A 26,426-nucleotide genomic window follows, 5' to 3' on the forward strand; every position below is an offset into this window, starting at 1 on the left:
TCTGCTTCCTTTTGCTGCTTCCTTCTGGTTTTGCCCTTCTCTGCCTTCAGGAGAGGCAGCACCTCAGAAGTGGCTGCACCTTCCAGTGATCCTTTCCTAGCCAGAGCTGGTGCACATTTTGGTGTTTTGTTTTGACAAGAATGACCTAATCACTGAGAAGATCCCCAGAGAGCCTTCAGAGCTCTGTGTTTCAGCCCAGGTCTAACCTGGTGAGTGACCACAACCACTTCATCTTGGGGGCACCACTTTCTCCTCCTGAGACATGGAGATGGTGATGCTGAGCTCCCCTAAGAGGCTGATTTAGGATTAATTGCTAAAAAGTGCAGCATAAAAACCTAAAGGTAGCCCTGCACTTGTGCACTGCTAAGTGGAAGAGTCATGAACAAGTTACTTATAACAGTGTCCTCATAAGGCATCTGCATTTGCATATATTATACTGCATTTTTCCTCCTGCTTCTCTTGCCTTAATTGTCTGTGCTTCAGTTTTCCCCAGACTGGAGAGTCTCTTGCTTGTGCTAGATTGGTGAACTGAAGATAAAAGTTTTTGAAAATGAGACCAAGGACAAAAGCAGCGAGGATGTTCAACTCAGAACTGTAAAAGAATATGTGAGTGTGTTAAAAAGAGTACCAAATTCAATTATTTTTGTTAACCAGTGAGATCAGAAGAGGAATCAATTATATCATGCAGGTATCTCTCTTTGTGAGCTGCATGGTGATAACTTCAATTGCATTTGCTTTTTAAAGTTGACGTGCCAGGAGACAGCATTGTTTCAGTAGGGATGAGCAAGGAAGAGGCTAATGTCATCTGTAAAAGGCAGGGAAATACAAAACTCACACATCCTGACAGTCATCTCTTCTGTTTAAAAAGCAAATAAGTGAAAAAGCAGGAGAAACTGAGGGATAAAATCACACCTCTTGAAGAAATGCAGGGCCAGGCTTGGCGTGCTTTGTTGGAGATGATTTAGCAGTAATTAAATTGGTTCCAACATAGCGGGTAAGACCAAAGATGAGAAGAGGGAGAAAAAAAATTTCCTTACTATCCATTAATATGCCAGACTGTTAGCAAGCTTGGTGGGAGAGTGGTGTGTAAGTAAGCATTAGTGATGAGTAACTGCCCTCCCCTCTCAGTCCACACTGAGCAAGCGCTTCACGCTGGCATTAACCACCCCCAGCACTGACAGGCTGCCATTCCTGCCTCTGCTGTCAAACACAGAAATTTCCTTAGTGTTGAATGCGGAATTCAGCCCAGCTCCTGCCTGTTTCCCATCTCTTGTTCTGCCCCTGTGAGGGTCTCAGGATGCCCCCACTGATTCCTGCCAGGGATCACCCGTGTGCCTGAGCCTGTGCCAACATTCCATCAAACCCTTCCTGCCCGGCTAGCCTGCCGCGGGATGCTGTGCCTCTGGGGCTGCTCTGGTGTGCACAACAACATGCTGCTTATAAATAACACTGGCTTATTTATAACACACTCCTATGGCGTTGCAAATAACAGCCATATCCATCACACGGCGTTCATTGAAATAGAAGGGTTTAAAACCACTTCAGAGAACCCCTGTTTCTTCGTGTGGCGAGGGAAAAAGCAATTGCTGTTTGGAGCATGGGAGGAGTTGCCTTTGTGTGTCTCTTTCCTGTTGGTATCAGTGGGGTAAATTGTCTAATAACTTCAATTCTAAGCTTTTGAAGTGTTTTTATTGTGAAAAGTATTCTTTAAGAATGAAATATGTTTGAAGAGCACGAATGTTGAATTTAAAGAAGAATGATTGTGTTCAAGTCAGTTCAGTGGGTGATATTAAAGAGGCAATTACACATGATTTGTGAAATAAAGAGCAACCTCGGCAGAGTGTGGTACCTGCAGGGTTTAACAGCACCCTCTGATCTGAGCTAATAAGAGCAGTGTCTAATATTAGAGTTTGCCTTGTCAGAAAAGCCATTAGTGTGCCAGTGTGAGGACAGGGAGTGCCAGGCAGAGCGAGCAGCTGCTTGCCTTTTGGTGCCACAGGAGGAGGCAGGGAGAAGCTCTCTCTAAAACCTTCATTTGTCATGCTGCTGGTTTGCTGTTTACAGTATTAAACTGTTGATTAAGAAAAAGATGATTGAATAGGTACCTTCTTTTAGAAGCATGCAGACTTCAGCTGGAGATTAATTCCTTCATTTGCTTGTGCTCTTCAGAAGTTTTTAAAATTTTGCATAAAGTTTTTTCTTGAGATGAAAACTTCAGAGCTCTCAAGTTTTCAACCTGTTTATTCTTTTCAAGTCATCTTCCTTCATACACATTGAACTGACAATATTTTTTCCTTCCTTTCTCACGCATCCAAAACCTAAATACATTTACAGTTTCCATTCTGTGGCCTCTGGAGGAACAGGTCTTTGTACAAACTTTGCCACAGGCTTGGTGAGGAAGGGTTTTTGATTAGTACTACATTTGTTTTTAAAGCTTTTAGAGATCTGTGTTAAAATTAGGTGTACTGGGTAACCTGTCGGATGTGCAAATACAGACTATTTATCAAAGACCACAGACATTTCTTCTTTGCTTTGATTTTTAGCATGGCTCTGTGAGTATTTTACATTTTGCTTGGCCCTGAGTTTTCAATTACAAAGTCATTTCTTGTCCTTATTCCCCATCTCATTTATTCCTGGCTCTCCTTCCAGTCAGCTCTGGATAACTGAGAGATATGCTAGAATGGTTCTTCTCAGTTGTTGGAGAGAAATTGATATTTATTAACCATCTACTGAAATGGCAAAAAAGCAAGAGGAAAAAGTGAAGAATTACACTGGTGAATACTGCAGAGAAGCATATCTTCAAATATGTACAAGACTGCTCTGGAGGAAGAGGTGATAAATTTTTGCCAGGAGTTGTGCTCACAGGCGTGGAGATCGTTTCTAGCAGGTATTTTGTGTTCTGCTCATGCTGCCAAGGCACTGCTCCAGCAGCTCTGAGCTCAGACAGGATGGATGGACTCTGCTTTGCCCTCTCCTCCCTCCCTGACCTTGCTGTCCTCTCCCTGGGCTGAGGGGGAATCCAAGTGAGAGCCAGCCTGGTCTTGTCAAGCAGCCTGAGGTGGATGGGATCAATATTTCCATGAGTGGAGCTCTGTGGAGGTGACAGTGAGATACAAACCTCTGGGAGGCTTCGTGTGCTGAGACCATCACAAGATCCATCTCCAGAAGGTACATCTGTGCTTTCACAGGTACGTCAGCTGCTTGTGCCTTGTTCCTCGTGTCACAGAAATGCCACTAGAGGATCTTACGTGGTGATCACACTGTTTCAAGAGCTTGTTCAGAAATTGGAGACTTCTGAAGATACAGCAATGGCATTATCTGTGCATGTTCTCCTTTCCTTATGTGTACCTGGAGCTGATGTGATTTGCTCGTGTTCTGAACTGATAGCTTTCCCCCTAATTTTCTTCTTGACTTAAGTGAGTATTAATCATAAACTGTTTCATTAGTAGCTAATTTGATTGAGAGAAAAAGTTGAAAAGATTTGACATCTGCTGTGAAATTTGTCTTGCATCTCCCATGGACTCGAGGCAGGTATTTGGCACAGAGATTCTTCTGCATAACCTTGCTTGTTGATTTTGTTTGTGTGTGCATTTAGAATCCTTGATGTGCACAGGGAGACAGGCAGGAACTTGCTGCTTTTTGGGTGCTTCTTTACCCTCAAGAAGCTGAAGAGAATTAATAACCATGGGCAGCATCTCTGGGACTGCACTGACAAAAACAATGCATTTGTCCTGCTGTCTTTGAACATGCTAAAGCTCACAAATGTTGTTCTTGGAGGTGAAATAATAAGGACAAGTGTAAAAAGTAATAGTTGCAAGTGAAATATGAGCAATATTTTTGGAATAAGTTGAGTGAGAGAGATTGTCAGGTGGTCAGAAATTCCAGCTGTCTGATTTGTTCCTGTTATCTTTTGCCTTCCCTTCATCACCAAACCAACCCTTTTTTGTGGATTCAAGTGATTTTATGGTGATTGTGGAGGGTTTTTTAAACAGCCTAAGGTGGATGTTAAGGACACTAATAATTGAATATTTTTAAATAATTGAAAACGACTCCTGAGAGAGGGAAGCAAAGCCAATGGCAGGACCACAGCCCTGATCTTCTAGAGAGGGGAATCTTGAGCTGTTCATGAACCTGCCTGGAAGAATTCCATGGAATGTGCTCCTGGAGAGAAGGGGAAACCAGGAGAGCTGGGGAGGACAATATCCTCAGCAGCTTTCAAGCCTCAACTGTTGTGCAAGTTTGAGTCTGCCCAGTGCTGATAATAGACTCCATTGAAAGTGGCATCATCTCCTACAGCACTGGCTGGTAAGATAAAGGTGTATTTGAGAAAGATTGTACTAAGTCAGGAGTGTGCCAGGTTTATTGAAAGGCACTTTATTAAATAATATAATGGTATTTTCCAAATGGAAGCAGAAGAACCAAATATAGCAACAGATATGTGACTTTACTTAAAAGTTTTAAGTTACTTTAGAAGAAGAAAAGTTGTTCTGATAGTATTTCCTGGCATGTCACAATGGACTTTTTTCCAGAGATGGGACGAATTTAGGAGTGAGTGTTGTGGGTTTAAATACTGCAGTGCAAAAGGGTCTGTTCCCACCTTTTTGTTTTCTTGAAGACTTGATTACAAACTCACAGTTCTGTAATTCTGCCTGTGGTGGGTTGGGCATCCTTTGGATTGCCTTTCTGGTAGGTGGAATGCAGTAAAGGTGAAAATTCAAGTAAAGTCCCTTAAAATTGTTCAGAAAGTTCTGTGTGGAAGTGTTGCAGTATGGAGGTAGGATAATCATCATAATGACCAGGTTTTTCTGTGGTGTTATGTGGCAGGGAGGGACTTTTCCCCTTCTGTCTTTTGTTTGCCAGGTGTTTCTGTGGCTTTGCCATAATCTGTACCCTTGGAAGTTGTTCTCAGAAGTAGAAAAGCTGATGGTCTGTTTCATTCTCCAAAATGTGGCAGTTTGTTACAATGAAAACAAACCAAAGGGTTTAGTTTGCAACAAAGGAGGGTTTTTTTGATAATGTTTCTGTTCTTTACTGAAATCTAGTTTTGTTGAAAATGCAAACATTGTGGTCAAATATTAAAAGGATGATGAATGTTTCTGTCTCGTACGTTTAATCATAATTGTTTTTCAGATGTGTATAATGAATATCTTTCCTAAATAATGTTTTTCTTCTGGTAAACTGATTTTTCCACTTATTTTAAATGAAGCACGACTTCAGTGCTTCACATTTTGTCTAATGGTGTGAGCATAACATTCTTGATATCAGTGCAGTTTTGAGGAAAGATTCTGTTGACTTAATATTGCAGAGACAGTGGAGGGAGAGAAAAGAAAGCAATTTCATTTTGTCTGTGAATTAATTTTGCAGTGTCTAATGATACTAAAGGGAAGGTGTTTCCTAACACTAGCTGCCAGTGAGTGGCAGCTAGTGTTAGAATTAGCTTTACTAACTAGTAGGCCATTTTAAAGTAAAAATTTCAGTTCTGAAATGTTGAACTTTGAGAAAATTGTACGTGTGTGCTGTTAGCACAAGAACTGGAGATTCAGGTGTAGAGATAAATTCTCTTTTTTGGTGTTGTCTGCTGCTGTGGTTGAGGGGGGAGATTATTTGCTGTTTTTTTGTCATCCCCATGCTCAGCAGCTTTTGGGAGAACATCTTGTCCTGTTGCTGTGAGCACATCAGGAGGGATGAGGAGGCACCTGTTACTCACAGAGAGAAGGGGAAGGGACCCAGAACTTTGTGTCTTCACTTATTCCTCACCAACCCAGCTCAGGCAGAGCTGCTGCAGAATGAGAGCAGCAGTCAGACATGGGTGATGGGAGTGTGAAAGATTGGGAAAGCTGCTATGCTGGAAAAATGATGATTGGACTTGCTGACCTTAAAAAGCAGCTGAAGAAGAGGTGACAATTTGGAAGAACAGAATCTAATGAATGAATGGTTTTAGAGTTGTTTGGGAGTTGTTTTCCCTGTCTGTGCAAGGCAGCAACAAAGATGTTCAATGGAGCTGAAAGGTGGCAAATTAAAGGCTGATAAAAGAAAATGCATTTTCAAGCAGTGAAAAAAAAAAAATGGGATTAATTTCCACCAGAAAACTGGTAAAGTCAGGAGCTTCTCAATGTTCAGAAAGACTGGCTATTTATATGATCAATGAAAGCATCCAGAGGAGTTGTCAATGAGAGGTTGTTGTTCAGGTGTTTTTATTAGATGTCATTTTTCTGGAGTTGGGAAGCCCAAGGTGAAGGTGCAACTGGAATTTTGGTGAAGTACCTGCCTGAAGTGATCTTTGTAGCCATTTCTTGAACATCCAGTTTTGTTCTTCACCATGTCAGGGTCTCAGGAGGAGCAGGATCCCAGGCACAGAGGGGCTGTGGGCTCCTCTGCCAGCCTGCCCTGAGGTTTGGATGGGGTTCAAGAGCCAGCACATGGCAAACCTCTGCTCAGAGCACTGAGGTGGCACACTGTCCTTTTCAAATGCAGAAAACTCTTTCAGAAGTGCAGGTCCCAGGGTTAAATATCAGCTTCATGGTGCTCACTTGCTGCCCAAGAGCAAATTCTGAAGGTGATCCTGATGAAGCTAATGAGGCACATTCTGTGGGTGTTGGCTGAGCTGTGCTCTGGGTGAGAGAATGAACTGATCCGGGAAACAGCCAAAGAGGTGATGCAGTTTTCCATCTTTTATAAGACAGAGGTGTTAAAATGATCTCTGGTATTTTCAAAGGGTACAAGTTAAAACATGGAACCTTCATCACGTAGGTAATGTGAAACATGTGATGTAAAATTAGTATTTTGACCTCATGCAGGGAAAGCATAGAATTTTAGTTTAGAGTGAAGGTTTATTATTGCTCTGCTCTGGGTGAATCACTGGGTATGACTGAATAATATGGTCCAATCTTATTGTTAGGAACATGGTTTTGGTGTGAAGTGACCCTTTATGGTTCTTATTATTTCAAGAAGAATATATTTGGATATTCTTTTGTTGTATAGGTTTATGTAGTATGGAAGGTGCCCCCTGGGCCAGATTTCAGTCTCAGTTCAGTCTTCTTCCCCTGGTGTCCTCTCTGCTGGGCTGCAAGGGCCAAGAGCCGAGTCCCCTCTGCCCTGAGAATCCTTTATAATAATGCAGATATGCTATGGCTGACCTGGGATGTATTTTACTTGATGTAAAATTTGTGAAACTCTTATTGGAATCACTGATTTTTATACCCTGGAGGCAGTAAAGGGAATGTTTTATGAATTAAGTAAAGTATGGGAAATTATTAATATCTTCTAATAAAGCAGTCAGGTGATGTATATTCTGAGGCATCACCTAAAATCCCTTTTTCTTTGCCTTGTTCAAAACGCCACAGCTGGCATATTTCTGGAGTTGTTGACACATCATGAAGGGATCAAGGAATTACTTTAGAGTTCAATGGAATGTGCTGTGTTGGATTGGACGAACTCATGTCTGATTATTTTATTTTATTTTAAATTATTTTTTTTTATTTTATTTTATTGTATTTTATTTTATTTTATTTTATTTTATTTTATTTTATTTTATTTTATTTTATTTTATTTTATTTTATTTTATTTTATTTTATTTTATTTTAATTTAATTTAATTTAATTTAATTTAATTTAATTTAATTTATTTTATTTTATTTTAATTCCATTTAATTTATTTTATTTTAATTTATTTTATTTTATTTTATTTTAATTTATTTTATTTTATTTTAATTTCATTTATTTTATTTTATTTTATTTTATTTTATTTTATTTTATTTTATTTTATTTTATTTTATTTTATTTTATTTTATTTTATTTTATGTTATGTTATGTTATGTTATGTTATGTTATGTTATTTTATGTTATTTTATTTTATTTTATTTTATTTTATTTTCCAATGTGATGTGAGGGCTTTGCCCTCCTGCTTCAGTTCTGTCTTAGCCTGAATGCCCAGGGAGCAGAGCCCAGGTGATGGGGCCATTTCTCCCCCTTTGTTCTTGCAGAGATAACTGCACTGGCTTTGAGCACAGTTCAGTTTACTTTTCTCCCAAGTTAATGATATTTAAGTGGTTAAAACTGCAGGAAACTGTCTGTTAAGAGCTTTAGAGGCCAGTTTCTGGGTTACCTAGTAGACAGGAGGAAAAAGAAATTTGAGTGTAAGGAATGAACATAGGGGTGAAATTTTATACCCTAGCAGTATGTTTTCCCTCTGGCAGTGATGGCAATCTAGTGGCTAGATTGAAGAAGGTATGTTCAGGGTTTTTGGTTGGCTTTTTAAAAATAAATTCCTGTTTTTCACATGTGAACCATGCACATGGTGTTAGATACTGGTGTCAGATGGGGAGTGACCCTGTGCTGAGGCAGGTGAATAGGGCAGCTTCACACACAAGATTGCCACTGATAAAGCAGTGGGACTGTGAGAAATGATAGGAAAAAGAGGGGTTTTTTGGGATGAAGAGATGCCAAACACACTGAGACAGAAAAGCAGGCTCACTCTGGAGACAGGCAGCAGTGAGTGTTCCAGTAGAGGGGAGCTAAACTAAGAAAAAGCCATACAATTATTCCACAGCAGCAGGAGGCTAAGAAACATAACTAAACATGTTAAACTCACTGTGAAGCAAGAGGACCCCAGGGGTATTTTAGTCAGATAATATTTAATTTGTTGCAGTGTCAGTTGTATGATTGCTTGTCAGCTAGCATATGGATGTGCTATAAGCAAAATGGGGCTTTCAGAGACCATGCCCAATTTTCCAGAAGATAGTAAAGCAGGAGATTTATCAGAGACGGATTAAAAGAGTTACAGTGGATTTATTTGCTCTGGTCCTTTGCCAGGATATAAGGCAAGCTGAGCTCTCTGCAGAGAAGTGTTGGAGGAGAGGGACAGGAGCTAGAAAGGGAGGACTATAAATCAGGAGGAAAACCCACAGAATACACGAGCATGTGAGATGTACACAGGTATTTGTAGGAGTTTTAAAGCTGCCATCTGAACGTTGGCCAGAGGAGCAATTGGATTGTAGAGTTGCTCCAAAATTTAAGAATGGGTGGTTGAGAAGCCAGGAGTGTCTCTGAATGCCTTGTTCTGGCACCTGAAACGAGGCTTTGCCTGATTGTGCCCTCTTCCCACCACAGTTTCCCTGAGTTGTTGCTTTCTCCGCACTTCCAGCCTTGAGAGGAAAGTTGCTTTTCAGGCTGAATGATAACCTGACTCTCCTAGCAAGAAAACGGCTCTAAGAGTGTTAGAAAACAGATGAAAGCCATCCCTTGCAGAGAGATGATGGCACACACAGGGATTCCTGGTTTGCTGTGTGCCTGTGGTTATGTACATGAGCTTTTCTGACCTCTCCCCACCTGCTCCTGTTGGGTGTGCATGGAGCTACTTGCACTTCAAAAGAAGGAATATTTTATTTTTCTTGGAGAAGCCGTCGTTGTAGGGCACAGCACATCTGCAAGGCTTCTTTAGAGGTTAAATCCATCTTTAGATTCCTGCAGTAGCTTTATATTGGCTTGAGGGGCAAAAACACCAGCAGAGTGTTGATATATAGACAGTCACATCTGAGAATTAAGGATACTTTAAGAAATGTTTCCTAATGGTCTTGTCAGGGCAAGGATAGTGAAATCTGCTGGATGTTTTTATTTTTATGAAGTTAAGAGGAGTTTTTTTTGTAAATGGTGTTTTAATTGAGGTCTTGAGTAGAAAGTCAATGGTGTGTGCATACATATGTGTCTGCAGTCAGTTCTGATTTGCGAAGTAATGTGAAAATAGGTCAGCCACAGAGAGAAGTGTTGGGAAATGGCTGCAGCTGAGAAGGAAGCTATTTGTAGGCTTGGGAGTAGAAAATTTTGGTTTAAAGATGATTTGTACAGAAGATAAGAGTGCTAAGAGGAAGGGGAGCCATTTGCCTTCTGGTCACCATAGCTGCTGCTGAAGGCAAGGAGGGGTTGAGAAGTTTCTGGTAATTTAACTTTTGCTGGCTTTGTTTGGCTGAGAGCTCTTGGGGTTTTTGTTCCAGAAGAGTCCATTAGCTCCTGTGCTAATTAGCAGTGCTGCAAGAGGGAGCTGAGGGATAAGAGCAGAGTCTGACCCAATGTGTCTTTATCCCCAGCTGTCCCTGCAGGGCTGGTGCTTCCTGGGCCTTGCTGTTGCTTGGTTGTTGCTTTTCCCCCTACACTTTCCATAAAACAACAGGATTTGAACATAAAAGAAGTTACTTTAGTTGCTTTACTTCCAAAGTAGGGCTTAACAGCCCTAGACTGGGGCAGAACTGTTAATTGTCAGCATCCCTGTTCCCAGTCCCTGGTTGATGCTTTTTTTAGGGTGTAGAGCATCTCCTGTATCCTGGTGAACCTGGAGAGGGCTGCACATGTTTCCCACCAGGAAGGCACAAACAGGCAGCCCTGGAAGGGGCAGATTCCTACTGATGTGCAGCCTGCTCGTGGAGCCTGGTGGCTCTGCTGGCACACAGCACTCAGGGCTCTGTGCTTTGTTTCCATGAGCTTCATCACCCTGGCACAAACTCATTCCTCTGAATTACAGAGATGCTGTTGAATTGTAATTCTCCTCTTTGATAAACACATCACTGCAGTTAAGATTTATCACATTTATTATTTGCCTTTATTCAGTAGACAATTTACCTGTCAAAGAAGGAAATTAGACTGTTTTCATATTATTCATATTAAGGCTCAGTTGATTGTTTCTTGTCCTTAATTCTTCTCTAGCTGTTTGCAATTTGATTGTTAATGTTTTTTTCAAGTATTTTATGAGATACCGAAATATTGAAGTGATTTATAATTGCCAGAATTTGTATCCTCTCATCCATCCTTCTCTTAAAAGTTGGACCTGTCTGTCCTGTTTCCAGTTGCTGTCTTAACATTTGTGAGTTCCTCACAAAAGGAGGTTGCTCATGGACCAGACATTAATGTGATTAATTTTATCAAGTAACCTAAGAATATATTTTGTCAGTAGGTCCTGACACACTCTAATATATTTAAGTATTCTTCAGTTATTTCTAACTATATTTTAGTTTATATTCCTGTGCCTCTCACTAATTTTACTGATGTTAAACATCTGGTCAAGCCCCACTTGCCATCTCCCTTCTTCTATATATTAGTTTAAAGCCAGAAAGCCCAGACCTCTGTTCCACAGTTGCCTCTTTCTTTTATTTGTGTTTTTACAAGAAATAGTTAGCTAAATTATACCTGATTGCAAATAGCATCTGTTTGATGTTGAGGCTCCATATCTTTCTTCAGTCTTGAAATTTTCCCTTATTACAATTAATTTGGATTTAGGAGTCTGAAGATGAAGAGGAGGGGGAAGAAATCTTGCCACTGATTTCTGATAATGAAGCAGCCTGTTAACATTCCTCAAAAATTATCATTAATTAAACAAAAAGCTGATGTAATACTTGGGAATATTTCTGTACCATCAAAAAAGCACCAAGTGGGAAGGGAAATATTCTACAAAATATCATTCTGATTCCACTGTAGAGAGTCTTTCTCCTCTGCCAGGCTCTAACCTGTACACCAGTGAGAGAGCAAGAGAGCTGTGCCATTGGGTTGTGGATTAATAGTCAGGGTTCACTCGTGTGGAAATAAAGCAGATTTTACTGTGACTAGAATGTGTCATTAAAAAGCCATTATTGGAACTGACCAGCACAATTCCTGCTCTCTCATTGCTAATGACAAAGCAATCTGTTCTTTAAAAAACAACAACCCTGTATTTTCCTGCAGAGAATGGTGCAGGGGACTCACCAGAACAGGAGCGGGGTGAAGAGAGGCAGTTGAAAGATTTATTGATCAATAAACCAGACAATTACAGCTTGTTTATAAAAGGAAAAAAATAAAAAAGCCACCTCGAACCTCAGGCCTGCGAGCAACCCTGAGACTCTAATAATGATAACTCTGGCATCCAGCTTGAAACCATAAAAGTCAATAGGAAGATATAGGATTTCAATAAAATTATGACACTAGATAAACTTTACCCCAGGAACACATTTTCCCTGGGTGTGTGAGTGACTTGAGCTAGATTTGTAACTTTAATTTCTTTCTTATTGATTTTTCTTTTCTTCAAGTAATTAGAAAGTCTGTGGTGAATGGGGGGTGTGTGTTTGAAGAGGGGCTAAAGAGCAGCAGCAGAGGAAGAGCCTGAACTTATATGTATGTATATAGGGTCAGACACCTTTTTATGGTTTTTTTGGCTATGTTTTACTCTTCAGTTGCTTCCCACATCCAGGCAGGAGTGGCTCAGATGCTCCTCAGTGTGCAGGTGTCTGTGGTTGCAGTGATGATGATGATGATGGTGCTTATGTGAACCCTTCTTAGTTCTTTCCCTAAAATTACCCCAAAAGTCCTGGAGGACCCCACTTCTATTCCTGCTGTTTCTAAACCTCTCTGGGGTGTGAAAACTGCAGAAAGGGACTTACTCTGAGCTTCAAGCTGCTTGTAGCCAGGTCAAATTTTGGTTTTACACAGAGGGAGTGAAGGAGCTGGTGGGAGGACTGGGGAGAAGCTTCATATTAGAGGTGCCATCCTGTTCTTTCCCATAGCACATTTTCAAGGGATTAGCTCTAGTTTCTGGTTAAAATGATAAAATGTGTTTTCTTCTTAGTTACTTATGCAATAGTGGGAGGAATATTTATTTGATGAATGGGCTGGTGCTGGCAGAAGGAAGGGAAACTGTTCAACCTTTGAAAAAATCACTATCCTTCCTCTTTTTCAAACTTACATCTCCTCAAACACAGCTGCAAGCTGCAGCACCAGGGTTTGCTGTAGGGCATTAATTTCCTAGATTTGTAATGAACATCAAAATTATTATTCTGCATTTAGGGCATGTTTGGAATGAGCTACATTTCTGTTCAAGTGTTGATTTAAAGCTGGTCAAGGTAAAGATCACCTGGAATTGTGCCAGGGTAGGGCCATGGTGAGTTAGCAGAGATTTCCCCTGTGCTGGGGAAATTTTGGTAATTCCCAGAGGAACTGCTTTTTAGTAATTCTGATGAATCCTCTCCAGATAGGAAGCAGCCAAGCAGCTGTATTAGAATAAGGTTAGAAAGGGCATCTGAAAGTGCCTGGGGAGGATTTTGATGGGTTGTGAAGAATGAGGAAATACTGCAGTAATTACTAAATTAGGATTACATTTTAGAGAATCTTTTTAGACAGAGGACTTCTCAACAAGAACTTCTGTTTCCTGCCAAACTAACAAGATCTTTAGGAGGGAGGGAAAAGCTTTTAGTAAGTGCACTTGATGGGGAGAAATTTAAAAAATGGAGCTGGGGACCACTTGGAAGCTGAGCATTGATTTCACTAACAGTATTAATATTTAGAAATAATTAAAGAGGCTAAGTAAACTCCAGGATCAAGTGTTTAATTGTGCCACCTTTTAGTTCAGCTTTTCAGAAATTTTTTTTCCAATACAGCTTTTGCTGTGTTTACCATGTGTGATTTTTTTTTTTTTCTTGACACGTTTACTCTTTATTTTAGAGAGATGCTTTGAAGGGCAAGGACTGAGGTTGATTTTAGGGGGAGGACAGCCTGTGGGGTTGATCATGCTCCCATGTAGTTCTCTCATGCTCACATGAAAGCTGGAGTTTGTCCTCCTTGTACTCAGCAGCCCAGGAGGTGCTGGGGTCTTGATGGAGATGACTCAAATAAGCTCACATTCAGCAGCTGATTAATTGGAAACCAAGTGTGATGGGACGTGCCAGGGGTCCTGCATGCTTTTGAAAAAACACCAAGGATTTTGGGACTCTCAACAGAGAGAACATAGCAGTGGTGAGTTATCACATGGATAAAAGATGCTCAGGAGGAAATTAGGGCAGCAGAGCAGCTCTGAGTGAGAGAAGGAGAGAGGATGCTGTAATTGCAAATCTAATTGCAACAACATGCAAAGCTCAAACCAATACCTTCACTAAATGCTGTCATTATGTTCTCTTCTGTGCTCTAGAAAGTGATTTGGCTGTAAGTGGGGAATGGAATTTATCTTCCAAGCAAAAGCAGTTTGCTTTATGGAGAATGCATTGGGTAATGTCTGTGGGTACTGGAGGGGGAAGAGGAGGATGGAGAGATCCTGTCCTGCTGCCTCTCTGCTTAGCGAGTTCATTACAAGGCAGATGTGACTCCATTTGGATTTTCTTCTTTTTCAGTAACGTGGAGGTATTTCCTCTCACATGTCTGTCAGATGAACAGTTCTAAGCTATGGCAAAACTATTTCCCTGGAAAAATATTTCTCTTCAGTCAAACCTGGGCTAGGAACTGGTAATAGCTGCTGGTACTATTTATGTGGAAACCTGTTTTTCTTTATAATTTTATTAACTCAGTTCCTGTAGCCCCAGGCTGTCCTTCAGTCTTGGGGTCCTTTTATCTGCTGACCAACTCAACTGTCTTGGCTGACCTTTCAGTCCATGATGTGTTCTGAGCACACTGTACCTCTGGCAGTGCCCCCAGTCTTGTTGTCACACCTTGAATTTGGATGTTCCTTCCTTTCCCACATGGACACTTGCTATCCACATTCAGTCTTTGACCTTTAGATTTGGAAGGAGGAGATAACCTTTGTATCCAGGCTGAGCTGGGTGGTTAGTGGTCACCTTCACTATGTGAAATTCAGCCTTTTGCATTTAGGGGTGTGGGGAAAAGGACCTTTTTTCCTGCCCCAACAATTCCTGATTTGCCCAAGTGAAGCTTTTAAGTGCAGCTGAGCTGGATGTGAACTGCACAGCCCAGTGATGATCTGATATTCCTTTGTGATGGCAGAATTCCCAGCAAGGAGCTGGTTTGTCCAGGCTGCTCCTGCATTTGTGTAGCAGGGGAGGCAGCAGACTTCAGCAGTGAAAGGTGGGCAGCACTGCTCAGGTCTCCTCAGAGTTTTGGCTCTTTGGGTTTACGCCAAGGGCCTGTGCTGCTTTGACCCTGTTCTGTAGCCTCATAAGCATCCAGGTTCTTCCACGCAGTCAAGAGATGAAACTTCAACCAGCTGCTAATCCCTGTGTGCACAGTGCAGTGCACACCTCCTTCTTCAAATTTTCCTTTTGGCCTCATTCTTCTCCTCCATCAGTGCCTGAGAGGGAGGCATTAGGTGCTTCTGAAGCTGGGAATGCATTAGGAATATTTCATACAACAGCCCACACAAAAAGTTTTACATTTAGCTCAGACCCCAAGCCTTGTAGTTGGGGAGCTGCTGTCAGGGAGGGGAGAAGGATCCTTCTGTTTGTCTTTCTCTGCAAATGCCTGGTTGTAATTGCCAGTAGATAGAGAAGTGAGCCAAACACTGCCTGCCAGACATTAACCTCTGAAAAAATGTTTGTTACAAGCACTGAGTGTTGCAGCATCTAACAAGTGATAAGTCACATACCATTTTGAGGATATTTGCTCTCAGCCACTTTGTTCGGTGTCAAATCTGTTTCATTTCTGTTGTGACAATTCTGTTCTTTCTTTGCTGAGGCTCTGGCAGGAAAAATGTCAAGTACAACACTAAATATTTTGCTGAGGAATCCCATTCAGCCATGTTGAATTAGAAGAGTGTCTCCAGGAAGAAGGCAGGCTCTGTTTTCAGTTGCCATCTGCTTGTTAGAGTGTCTGCATGTTGCTTTCCTGCGAAGGATGTGGGGTTTTATAGACACAAGAAAGTCTTAATTTTTCACTTTTCACAGCAGCAACATTTATTTTATTAGAACTGTGTGTTCATCTGTGCCTTGATGCTGATATGAAGACGATGAGCCTGCATCCATCAGAGTTGAGTTGTTGCATAAAAGAACAAAGTGGGTAAAGATGCAGAAGGCTCTTGTAGCACACTCTGGGGCTTTATCCTTAAAAGTTTTTGCTGTTTTTCCTGGCAAGGTGTGTGGTCTGGGCCTTTATCCCATGTGGGAAATGAATTTGTAGAGTTCTGTAGGCCCACACTATGCATCTGTATGCAAACTTGGAGATAAGAAATGCTGACTCAGAAATGCCAGGGAATAGGATAGGTATTGTTGAGAGAGAAATGGAGCTAGGAACAAGTTTCAAGGGATGGCCTTGCAAATAAGACTAAATACTTTGGAGAAATAGAACTGTGAAAGATGCATTGTAGTAGGACCCACAGGGGGTAGTTTTAGATGATTGGCTTTAAGGCATCTACAGTGTGGTGTGGCTAAAGCTGATAGGCCAGGAAACACTTATATAGTGTATTGTAATTAGGAAATAGTTGGCTTCTGATTGTGATGGTGTGAATTATAACATCTGTATTGCCTTATCCTTTTCGTGAGACTGAAAATGGAATTGTCACCCTATTCTTTTAAGTTCTTCTAAACCTTCTGATATTTACATTCTTGTAATGAACTTTGTCACACGCTTTTCTCTAAATAATTTTTGTTTTACCTTCATTTCTGGAGGAGGAGAAATTTGATGGACTGTTGGTTTGCCCAGTGTCATTGGAGAGGTGGCACTGTCGCCCTCCAATCCATTGTCACTTTTGAAAATTTGCAAATGTTGGAGTCAGAAATTAAACTGCCCTTTTTACCTTGGAGATTCCAATGTCCACCTTGTTTTATTTTGTGCTGTATAGTGACATGAAATAAAAGTTTTTAAAACACCTCTCAGTTGCCCCATCTCAGGGTCAGAAAAGGGATTTGTCCAACAATCCCTGAATGTTTTGCTGCTGTTCCTGGTGTGATCTGGGCCTTCATCCCTGAGCATTTGGTAGGGTGTGTGCTCTGTGCCTCCATCCCTGAGCATTTTGCTGCTGTTCCTGGTGGGATGTGTGCTCTGTGTCTCCATCCCTGAGCATTTTGCTGCTGTTCCTGGTGGGATGTGTGCTCTGTGTCTCCATCCCTGAGCATTTTGCTGCTGTTCCTGGTGGGATGTGTGCTCTGTGCCTCCATCCCTGAGCATTTTGCTGCTGTTCCTGGCGGGGTGTGTGCTCTGTGCCTCCATCCCTGAGCATTTTGCTGTTGTTCCTGGCAGGGTGTGTGCTCTGTGCCTCCATCCCTGAGCATTTTGCTGCTGTTCCTGGTGGAATGTGTGCTCTGTGCCTCCATCCCTGAGCATTTTGCTGCTGTTCCTGGCAGGGTGTGTGCTCTGTGCCTCCATCCCTGAGCATTTTGTGGTGTTCCTGGTGGCATGTGTGCTCTGTGCCTCCATCCCTGAGCATTTTGCTGCTGTTCCTGGTGGGATGTGTGCTCTGTGCCTCCATCCCTGAGCATTTTGCTGCTGTTCCTGGTGGCATGTGTGCTCTGTGCCTCCATCCCTGAACCTTTTGCTGCTGTTCCTGGTGGGGTGTGTGCTCTGTGCCTCCATCCCTGAGCATTTTGCTGCTGTTCCTGGCAGGGTGTGTGCTCTGTGCCTCCATCCCTGAGCATTTTGCTGCTGTTCCTGGCAGGGTGTGTGCTCTGTGCCTCCATCCCTGAGCCTTTTGCTGCTGTTCCCGCAGGAGCGCGATGGGATGCGGGCGATCCTGGAGTCCTACGACAGCGAGCTGACGCCGGCGGAGCACTCGCCGCAGCTGAGCCGCCGCATGCGCGAGGCCGAGGACATAGTGCAGAAGCTGCACGCCCACAACACCGAGCTGGAGGTAATAAAGCAGCATCCTGCTCTAAGCCCAGGGGTGCAGGAGTTGAGACCTCTAAGACTGAGTTGCCTGGTGACGGGATCTGCTCTCACCGGAGCCAGATTTGCGGCGTTCGTGCTCCGAAATTCCGGGATCAATATGAGGCACGAGTTATTGCTCTGCAGCTGAGGCTGGCAGGAGCCAAGAATAATCATCTTTGGGTGTGCTGAGTGTGCTGTGCTGCTCTGCGTGGCTGGAGGGGCACCCACTCCCTGTGGTGAAAGGGTTGTGAAGGGGTAGCAGGTGTGGGGTCTTCTCTGTGGTGTAGTGGAAGAGATTCACTCTTGATTCACATCACATGTGTAATCAAGGATCTGCTGTACACAATGTGAGCAACTTGTGTTTGCAACAGCTTTACTTAAGAGTTGAAGAAGTATGCATCTGCTGTAAATTCTTCACTTCTTGGGCCTGAAAAACCCCAGAATACTGGTCACTGTTAAGTGTTTTTTACTAGGTTTTCTCTAAGAAAGAAAACATTCTGTCCAAAGATAGAAGTATTTCTGAAAGGAATTATTATATTCTCCTTAGTTCTCCTTTTGAAGTTTTGGATTCTGAAATGTGACTGTGGTTGAGCTGAAGTTAACCTGCACTGGCCAAATTGTTCCTTTCTTCTGTTGTGCTTAGTGGAATGGGCTTTGTGGTCATGAGTTGAAATATTTGGAATATATCTGTGATCTTAGAGCTTGGCAGTTTTATTACATCAGGCTTTACAATAGTCATAAGTATGTGAGTTTTTCTTTGTGTCTAATTCCATCATCATGTAGATTTAGGTGTTATAACTCAAGTGGAGTAGAATGGTAGAAATTGCTCCTTGAGTTCATGCTCAAGTCACAGAGTGACACAGAGAACTGTCTCACTCTGCACAAAACTCTGTTGTTTCTGGCATCTTTAGAAATGCTCTTTCCTCCTGTTGGGAGAAGGGGCCTTATTTCAGTGATCTTTAAATCCTAAGAACAGCACAACGTGGTGTGGATCCATTTCATTGAAAATGAATTCTGCAAAGTTTTGGGCAAGCTGATAGAGAAGTTAGCTTGGTAACACCAGATAAAAAGGAAATTTGCCTGAATTCATCTGCCTCAGAATGTTTCTCTGTTTTGTCTTTTGAACACTGCATTGCTTCCCAGCAGACAGAGCAGGATTCAATGATGCTGACATAAAGGGATACGTGGCTATTTTATCCTGCTTCCTTAGTTGTTCCCAACAGTGGCAGGGAGATTTTCTGAATTGTTTCCTTGAATGTTTCAGGTGTGCTGTGTTGTCTTCAGGCAAGAGCAAATTATCTTTTCTTCTTCAGATGAAAGCATAGAATAGTGTGGGAACTATTTGGTTCTACTCCTTTAATTATTTATAGGGAACAAATTCTAAGTTTATTTTCATGGATATGGATTAAGGGGTACATGGAAAATTTCAAAACGGAGATGTGTTCTCTGAAGGTTTGTTGTGTCTGATGTCAACCTCTAAAACTTTGCTAGAAGCAGGCTTCAAAGACCTGATATTTTCCTCTCAAAGTACAATTTTGCACTTCAGCTTGATTGTGTTTGCCTTTCTGACTGCAGTGTTGGCTGCTGAATCCCATCTGTTTCGAAATTTTGGGGGAAAAGTGTTTTGTTCCAGTAAAAACTTGAAAACTGGAAAGAGAAATTGAGGTACAGGCAGGACCCCTGGTGCTTCATCATCAGGAGCAGCAGCTGTAATCAGCTGCCAGTAGATCAAAGCTGCTGAGATGGTCGATGGCAGCTATTAATAAACTCCTGACTTGATGCTCTGCACCCTCCCAGCTCTGCTGAGCCTCCCCATGAGGTTTGGAAATGTTGACACCTGCATGACTCAGCTCACAAACAGAGCAGACTGCTGGGATGAGGCACCTTGGAACCTCAGGTGTTTGGGATGTGGGAGAAACAGCCTCTGTAGGGGGGGAGGAGAGAAGGAAAAGGGAGCTTGAGCATGTTTAAATCAGTGTGGCAGAAGGGTTGGAGCAGCCTGGGAGCCCCTGGTGTGGATGGGCTGGGGAGGAGCACGGGAGAGCCAGGAGTGCTCAGCTGGGAGCATCCAGCAAAGCAAGCAGGGCACAGCTACTCCAGACAGACCCAGAGGAGGCTGCAGAGAGGGGCAGTGATGGGTTGGAGCTCAAAAGGCCTGGCTGACACATTTTGGAAGGCTGATATGGCTATAGTGTAGAAAACAATCAAGACCACTAGTTAGCAGGGATGTACCGCTGTGGGTGCCCACAGTGATGCCCACAGAGGGGTCTCTGGCACCCAGCAGACAGAGGGACACAGTCCCTGTGTGCTCCATCTCTGCCAGGGAGGCTCCAGGCATTGCTGTGGTCCAGGGGCTTCTGGGGTTTAACAAAGACCTAGAACACTCTAAGGGAAATGCATCCTCCTCCATTACATTTTGTGGGTTCTGCCCTTCAGCTTTGTTCATAAATCTTAACATTTGCACCATGAACCATGAATTTTTATCACAATGTTTTCCTTTTTATTTTTTATAATTTTTGCTACAGAGTACTTAATTTAACAAAATCAATCTATGTTCCCTAGAAGAGAACCCCTTAATAGTTTCTTTTTTCTTGTTTATCCTGCCTGCCTAAATCTGTTACCAGAAACACCATTTCTGACAAAACAGAGGAGGAAAAACTGGGGTTTTTTTCCTTACTCTGGAAAGGGAGATTTTCCCATCCATTTCAGCAGCAGTCAGGAAGCTCTGGTGAAGATGGAGTGATAGAGATAATACAGTTAGAGAGAGGAGGAAGCTGTGAGGGGCTGGGAAGATTTTGGGCTGAGGCAAGAGCTTTTAACTTATTAAGGAGATGAGGTCTCTGGTAGGTCCTTTGCTGGGAAGCTGCTAGAAAGAGCAGAGGGAATGTGAGAAGAACTGCCCCCAGCCCAATCCCCCCCTCCACAGGGCTGATGTGGCTGGGGAGGGTTCAAGGAATTATTTTACAGCGTTGAATGTAAAGGACAGAGAGATGCAAAGAAAAATGTCATCTGAAATGGTGGCTGGAAAAGCAAGCAGGCTGTGTCAGCCCATTTCACGTGGTTAATGAAGTGTCACTCACCATCTCTTTAAAAGTGTGTTTTGGAACTGTAGAAGGAATGAGTTTGTCCCTGGCCAGCCTGTTACAAATAGTTTAAACAGAAATGTAACTGTATTTCTATGGCAGAGTGAATTTTTGTTTTGATACTGGTCATATTAATAGTTTTCTTGACAATCTTGGTTTACTTTTACCACCTTAGCTCTCATTCCTTTTAATTTCAAGCTAAATATGACAAAACAAAAAGCTTCTGTGCTTGCAGCAGCCACTGTGAAAAAGCTTTGATGTGGAGTTTAGTGTTTGAAAAGTTAAATCCAGCTGCACAAAAGGGAGATAATCATAAATATAACTGCATTAATAGTGATTTTATTACAACACTCCTGGCTCCATACGAAACTTTAATGAAGAGAGATTTGCAGGGAAGACTCACGCTGACACCTTCAATGGTCTCCAGCATCTTTTACACTGAGAGATTTCCCCTGTCTGTGAGCACCATATGCACTCTAATCAGTTAATTGTGAGTCTGACAGTTTCAGCACATGAAATGCCATATGTTCTCTGGTTTTATTCCATCACAGGCATTACTGGTCACCTCAAAACTCATTGAGGCCAAATATTGTCACATTATCTGCCCCTGATAACTGCAGTGAATCTGCTGCTGGTGAAACCTGGACCTTGCTGATTTTGTGGTGTTAAGTCATCAATCTGCTCCTTTCCCAGGGGGTTTACTCAGCAGTCACCCCAGTGCTTAAAGTGCTTAAATTTTACAGTGAATGCATTAAAATGTTAATTTGAGCATCTAACAGTTCTTCCTTGTCTTTCACCCAGCTTCCCCCATCAGCACTTCTCCAGTTTTTTTTTGCCTTTTTTTTTCTTCCCTTTGATCCACACTTTGTGTTTATCTTGCTCCTTTGCCACATTTTCTCTCCCCCTCAAAGGTAGATTGCTCCTTTACACAGCAGAAGGGGCTTCTGTGGTGATGGGAACTTTACAGAGACGTTTCCTCCCACCTGTGCAAGGTACAGAGGAGTTTGTTTTAATTTTCAGCTCTCTCCTGCCTACTTTCTCTACCTTTCTGCTGCCATCCAACCTTTTTTTGTTCAGTGACAACTCTTAGGAAGCAGTGAGATGATTACTGTGCTCACTGTGGATGTCCATAAGGAGCAAACTGGAATCACCAGAGCTTTCCTGCCACTCCAGAATGGCATATATTGCACTTGCCCAGACTTCTGCTGTCACTGTAGCATCTCATCTGTGGCTCGTGGGAGAAAGCAGGCTCTCTCTGGAGATGGTGCTGAGATGCTCCACGCATCAGTTGCCACTGATTGCTGAACAGTCACAGGGCTGAACATCATCTTCTGACAAAGCAAACACCTTGTTGAAATAGCACTTTGAACCCAAAGCTTTGGCATCTCTCGGCAGACTTGAGCCTTCCCAGCAACCACTGAGGTTCTCAGCATTTGTTTTTCTTTGCTAAAGGAGAGCAAAGAGCACTGTGTGCTCTGGCAGTTCTGCAGAATGGATTATCTTGGTTCTCTGTTCTTTCATTTTCCCTCAGACCCGAGTGACCTTATTGAGTCACTGAGTCATTTGTTTCCTCCCCTTCCTTTTACACCTGCCAGTGGCTGTGTTTTGGGAGAACACCTGGCAAATAATCATCATATAAATGAGGAAGTCAAGTCACCAAGAGGTTTAATGATTTGTTAAAGGTGACAGTCCCTGCCCTGTGGAAGGACAGTGACTCTTTAATTGATGCTGCAGCAGATCGTGTATCTGAGACTTTTTGTTTGGTCAAACTAGATTTTAAAACTCAGTTGCTCCTAATTTTTTTTTTTTTTTTGAGGAGATTCCTCATTTTGGATCTGTCCTGAAAGTCAGTAATTGATCAAGAGAAGCAGTTCGTGGCACTTCCTTACACTGGAGATATTCTGCAAAACCAGCATTGTTTTCACTACAGGGAGATTGCTGCAGCTATTTTTAGTGTGTGGATGCTCTGAGAGTTTAAGAATGGCTTTAAGTCAGCAGTTTCCAGGGACCACAGCTAACTGGAAGCAACCTCCATCATTCTCAGGAATGAGAATGTCCTGTCACTAACTTGCATGGGGTGAATCATTAACTGAGACAACTTCTCCAGCCTGTGAAAAGCCCCCAGAAAAATACCCCCAGCTGAAACACACCAGCAGCCTCAAGGACACTTTTACCTCTTGACTGCACATTGAAGTGCAGGGGACAGAAAAACATTTTCCAGCATTTTCCAGCTCTGCAGCTCTCGTGTTCTTCAAGTGCAGTAAGGACAGGGATAGACTATTGTCATTGCTGTCACCTCTTGCTGAAAGTCACAGTCCTGGTGCAGAAGCAGTCAGTGGCACTCTGCCCCTTGTTCTCTTGCTGGGTCACATCTTGACTCTGTCATGTGAAGATGTGCAGCAATGATAAATATAACCAGTCACTTGTGTTAGCAGTGCAGGGAGCTCAGGGTGGGCTCTGGCTGGCTGAGTGCTTCAAGCCTGCAAGGAGCACACCCAGCCTAGCTGAGACTGTGCTGATATCATCATCCTGCTGTCCAGGTTTGATCCCACTGGGTGTGGGAATGCTCCTGTACTCAAGCTCTAAGTGCTCACTTCAGCCCTGGTAGATTGGTAGGTGCCAGGAACAGAAAGATCTTCCCTTCTTCCCAACAATGCCCCAATTAAATGTTCTTGATATGAGCAAATCCTCCCGTAGCCTCTTCTGGTGATGTTGTGAATAACCAAGCACAAAAGAGGCTTGACCTAAGGAATTTGGATTAGCATCAGATGTCCCTGGCTGTAGGAAACATGAGAAACAGATGAACAGTGTCTAAATTCCTAGAGAAGATTTGGAAATTGGGCTCTTTCCTGCTGATGTATTGGAGAGAGCCGATAACTGAGGTGCAGTTATGAGTCACATTTGCCGCAATAGAACAGGAGAGAGCGTTCATGAGATGCTGGGAGCTTTCAAATGCATCGCACTGGAGAGCCTGCATGCCTGTGCTGAGAGATACAGGCTCTGCAATTAGGTGTCTTTAGGTGGAGGAGGAAGCAGGAATACATTTGAAGTGAGAGCAGTGGCCCCATCCACAGCAAAGGCATGGCACAAAAGAGCTGCTTCAGTGCAGTGTGGTGCAAATCCCCTCCTGCTGCAAGGAGAGCCTGGGGAGCAGGGGCTGAGCTGAGGCACAGGCAGAGCAGTGATGGCGTGTTCCTCTGAGGCAGAAGACAGAAAAAGGCAAATTAAGTATCTTTGGGGAATGGATTAGGAATGCATGGCTTCCAGCTTTTCAGAGGGAAGGCTTTGAAAGAGTAGAAGCAAGTTCTTATGTTGGTTTCCATCACTTGCTGCTGCAGGCAGTGTGGAGAGATGAATGAGAGGCAGTAGAGAGGTTGCTGGGCAAATTCTTCCAGAACTTGCACCATTTTTCAATGTTGCTTTCCACGATTGCAGAATTGTTTGGTTTTCTGCAGTGTTAGAGAAACCTTCACCATTAGGACTACTGCTTGCTGTGTTTAATTTGGAGATTTAACCTCTATGAATCTCTTCCAAGCTGTAAAGTGTGGTAATTTGAGATAGCACTGGTCTGATCCATGTGCCCTGTGCAGCTACAGCCCGTGTCACTGCTGTGCCACACATCTTCTTTGCCTTGCCAGGAATGGTTAAAATTTCCTATCAACTTCCAAGGAATATGGTTCCTTTCTGGAATAAGCTGACGGGATCTCCTGGCTGGCAGTGCCACATCTCCAGAGCACTTCCAGCCCACAAGTTTCCTGTAGTGGCTGGTGTGTGTTTGTGTGGCTCAACCACCTGATAAATATTTTGGTGCCTGACACTTTAGGAATTGAAGAATTTGGGAAAATGGGAGAATTGGCCAGGACTGACCAGTTTCTCTCCAAACTAGAAGCTGGGCTTGTCCAGGTTATGTTTCCCAGAGGGATCCCAGGCCAGTGCTTCTCATCTCCTGAACTCTGGGTGAATCAATCAGCTGAAGCCAATAATCTCTCCTGTTTGTTAGAGCTGCTATTTAGGCACCTTCTCACATCAATGAAAGCTTTAACAGCCCATGGAAACCCAGCAATTTTGGGGAGAAAGGAACAAATATCTCCTGAAAAAAAGTAAAAGCTAAGATTACACATCAGGATAACGTTTTACACAGAATTTTTACCTGTTCCCTAGCTCTGAGTTAATGAGATTAAATAGCGCTTTTCTGGGAGTCTTGAGATGTTCTGAACTTGTTGAGATTTGTTGATTTTTGTAATTATTGGATTTGAATTCTGTGATTTGTAGTGCTTCATTTCAGAATAATTGCATAATCACTGCTTAATATAAGATTTAAAGTATGTAGTTGTAAATGTTTTCGTGTCATCTTTTAATTCATGATGATGGTGACCTGTAAGAGCGAATTATATTTTTAATTATTATTTTCTCTTTAAAAACAGAAAAAAAAAATCTATTTTAAAAAATCTTATAAAGATTCCAAGGGTTTCCTGTAGGGCCTTCCACATAGGCTCAGCACAGTTGTGCCCGCTGCATTTCTGTGGGGTCCAGCTACAGTTTTATTGAAATCCTGTTACCAAATAGTTTTAACGTATAAACAGAAAAAATGCTTTGAGAAAACAATTATCAACACAAGCTTGTTCCCATGCTCTTGTGGATCCCAACACTCCTGCTCTTTGTAGTTTGCAAGGATTATAAGACCCACTTTTATGCATTTAATACTTTGGTTATTGTGGCAATTAACCAAGACAGCAACTACTGTTCTTTCTTTTTGAAGCCCATTGATTCTTTATTTTGGCCTTAATTACAAGGAGTAGAAGAGGTGTTTCTTCAGGGAACTAATTAGTCTAAGAGGCCTGGTTCATCTAGAGCCTGAGCAGTTTGTCGAATGGGGCCTAAATGCAAGTGCCAATTGCAGTTGTTTTGTTTCAGAACATCCATAATTGGTCACTGTCAGTACTTCTCCAGGTTAGGAGCTGTGTTTGTTCCCATCTGTTCACCCAGCCTTTCACCATGGCCTGGCTTGTCCAGAGAATGCTGCACCTCCATTTCCTCAACCTGGTTTGTGTTAAGGTTATGAATTTGAGCATGACATCATTGCTAGTCCAAACTTGAACAGAATTCAAAGCAAGGTGCATGGGTTTCTCTTTTTATTTTTCTCTTTTTTCCTTTTCACGCCAGTGTGACCAGCGTGCTAATATCTGGATAAGGCTGGGAGCAGAGTAAGTGAAAAACCCAGCTGATAGCAGTTCTCACCATGCTGTGAATGAAAACTAAGCTGTTGATATAGATCTCCTCTGTCCAGGGGTGGTCCAGATAAATTGTAAGGAACAGTTCTGCTTTTTCAGAGGCTTTGCAATTTATCTATTTGCTCTAATCAGCGTTAATGTCAAATGTGCTTTGATGGTGCTAAAAGCTTTTCAGCAAAACAAACTCAAAGTCAAGAGTTGTGGAGAAAGCCATGATCTCCCTGTAATGCAAGTTGTAACATTTGTCTTTTGAATTTTATTTATGCTGCTTAATAAAAGAGGCAGTGCTGCAGAGCACACGTGCCATGAATCCAGCTGTGGTGACAGCATCATGGCTATGAAATGCATGGCACATCGATTTGACATATTGATGTGATTTATGGTTTCAATTTGTTTAAACAGCTCTAATGGCTGCAGTTTTGACAGATGTACACTCAGATTTCTAGTTCTGTTCAAGCCCACATTAAAAACACAACTGATCGTGGCTTAAGACATTGATTTTTATCTGTCCTGTGTTCCTGTGCCTGTGTTCCACACGTCAGACTCCCAAATGGGGTTTTTGTGGCATCGACTTCACT

At 42.4% G+C, this 26,426-nt stretch overlaps 1 protein-coding gene across 1 annotated transcript in view; it reads left to right on the forward strand.

Annotated features, from left to right (window-relative positions):
- MAD1L1 (mitotic arrest deficient 1 like 1) overlaps positions 1 to 26,426 on the forward strand; it is a 346,877-nt gene that overhangs the window by 124,163 nt on the left and 196,288 nt on the right. Inside the window, exon 12 of the mRNA XM_058035443.1 lies at positions 17,377 to 17,517. Within this exon, the coding sequence (XP_057891426.1) occupies positions 17,377 to 17,517 (141 nt within the window). The remainder of the gene's footprint in view (positions 1 to 17,376; positions 17,518 to 26,426) is intronic.

Source organism: Melospiza georgiana, chromosome 16, assembly GCF_028018845.1.
Source record: "Melospiza georgiana isolate bMelGeo1 chromosome 16, bMelGeo1.pri, whole genome shotgun sequence".
NCBI lineage: Eukaryota > Metazoa > Chordata > Aves > Passeriformes > Passerellidae > Melospiza > Melospiza georgiana.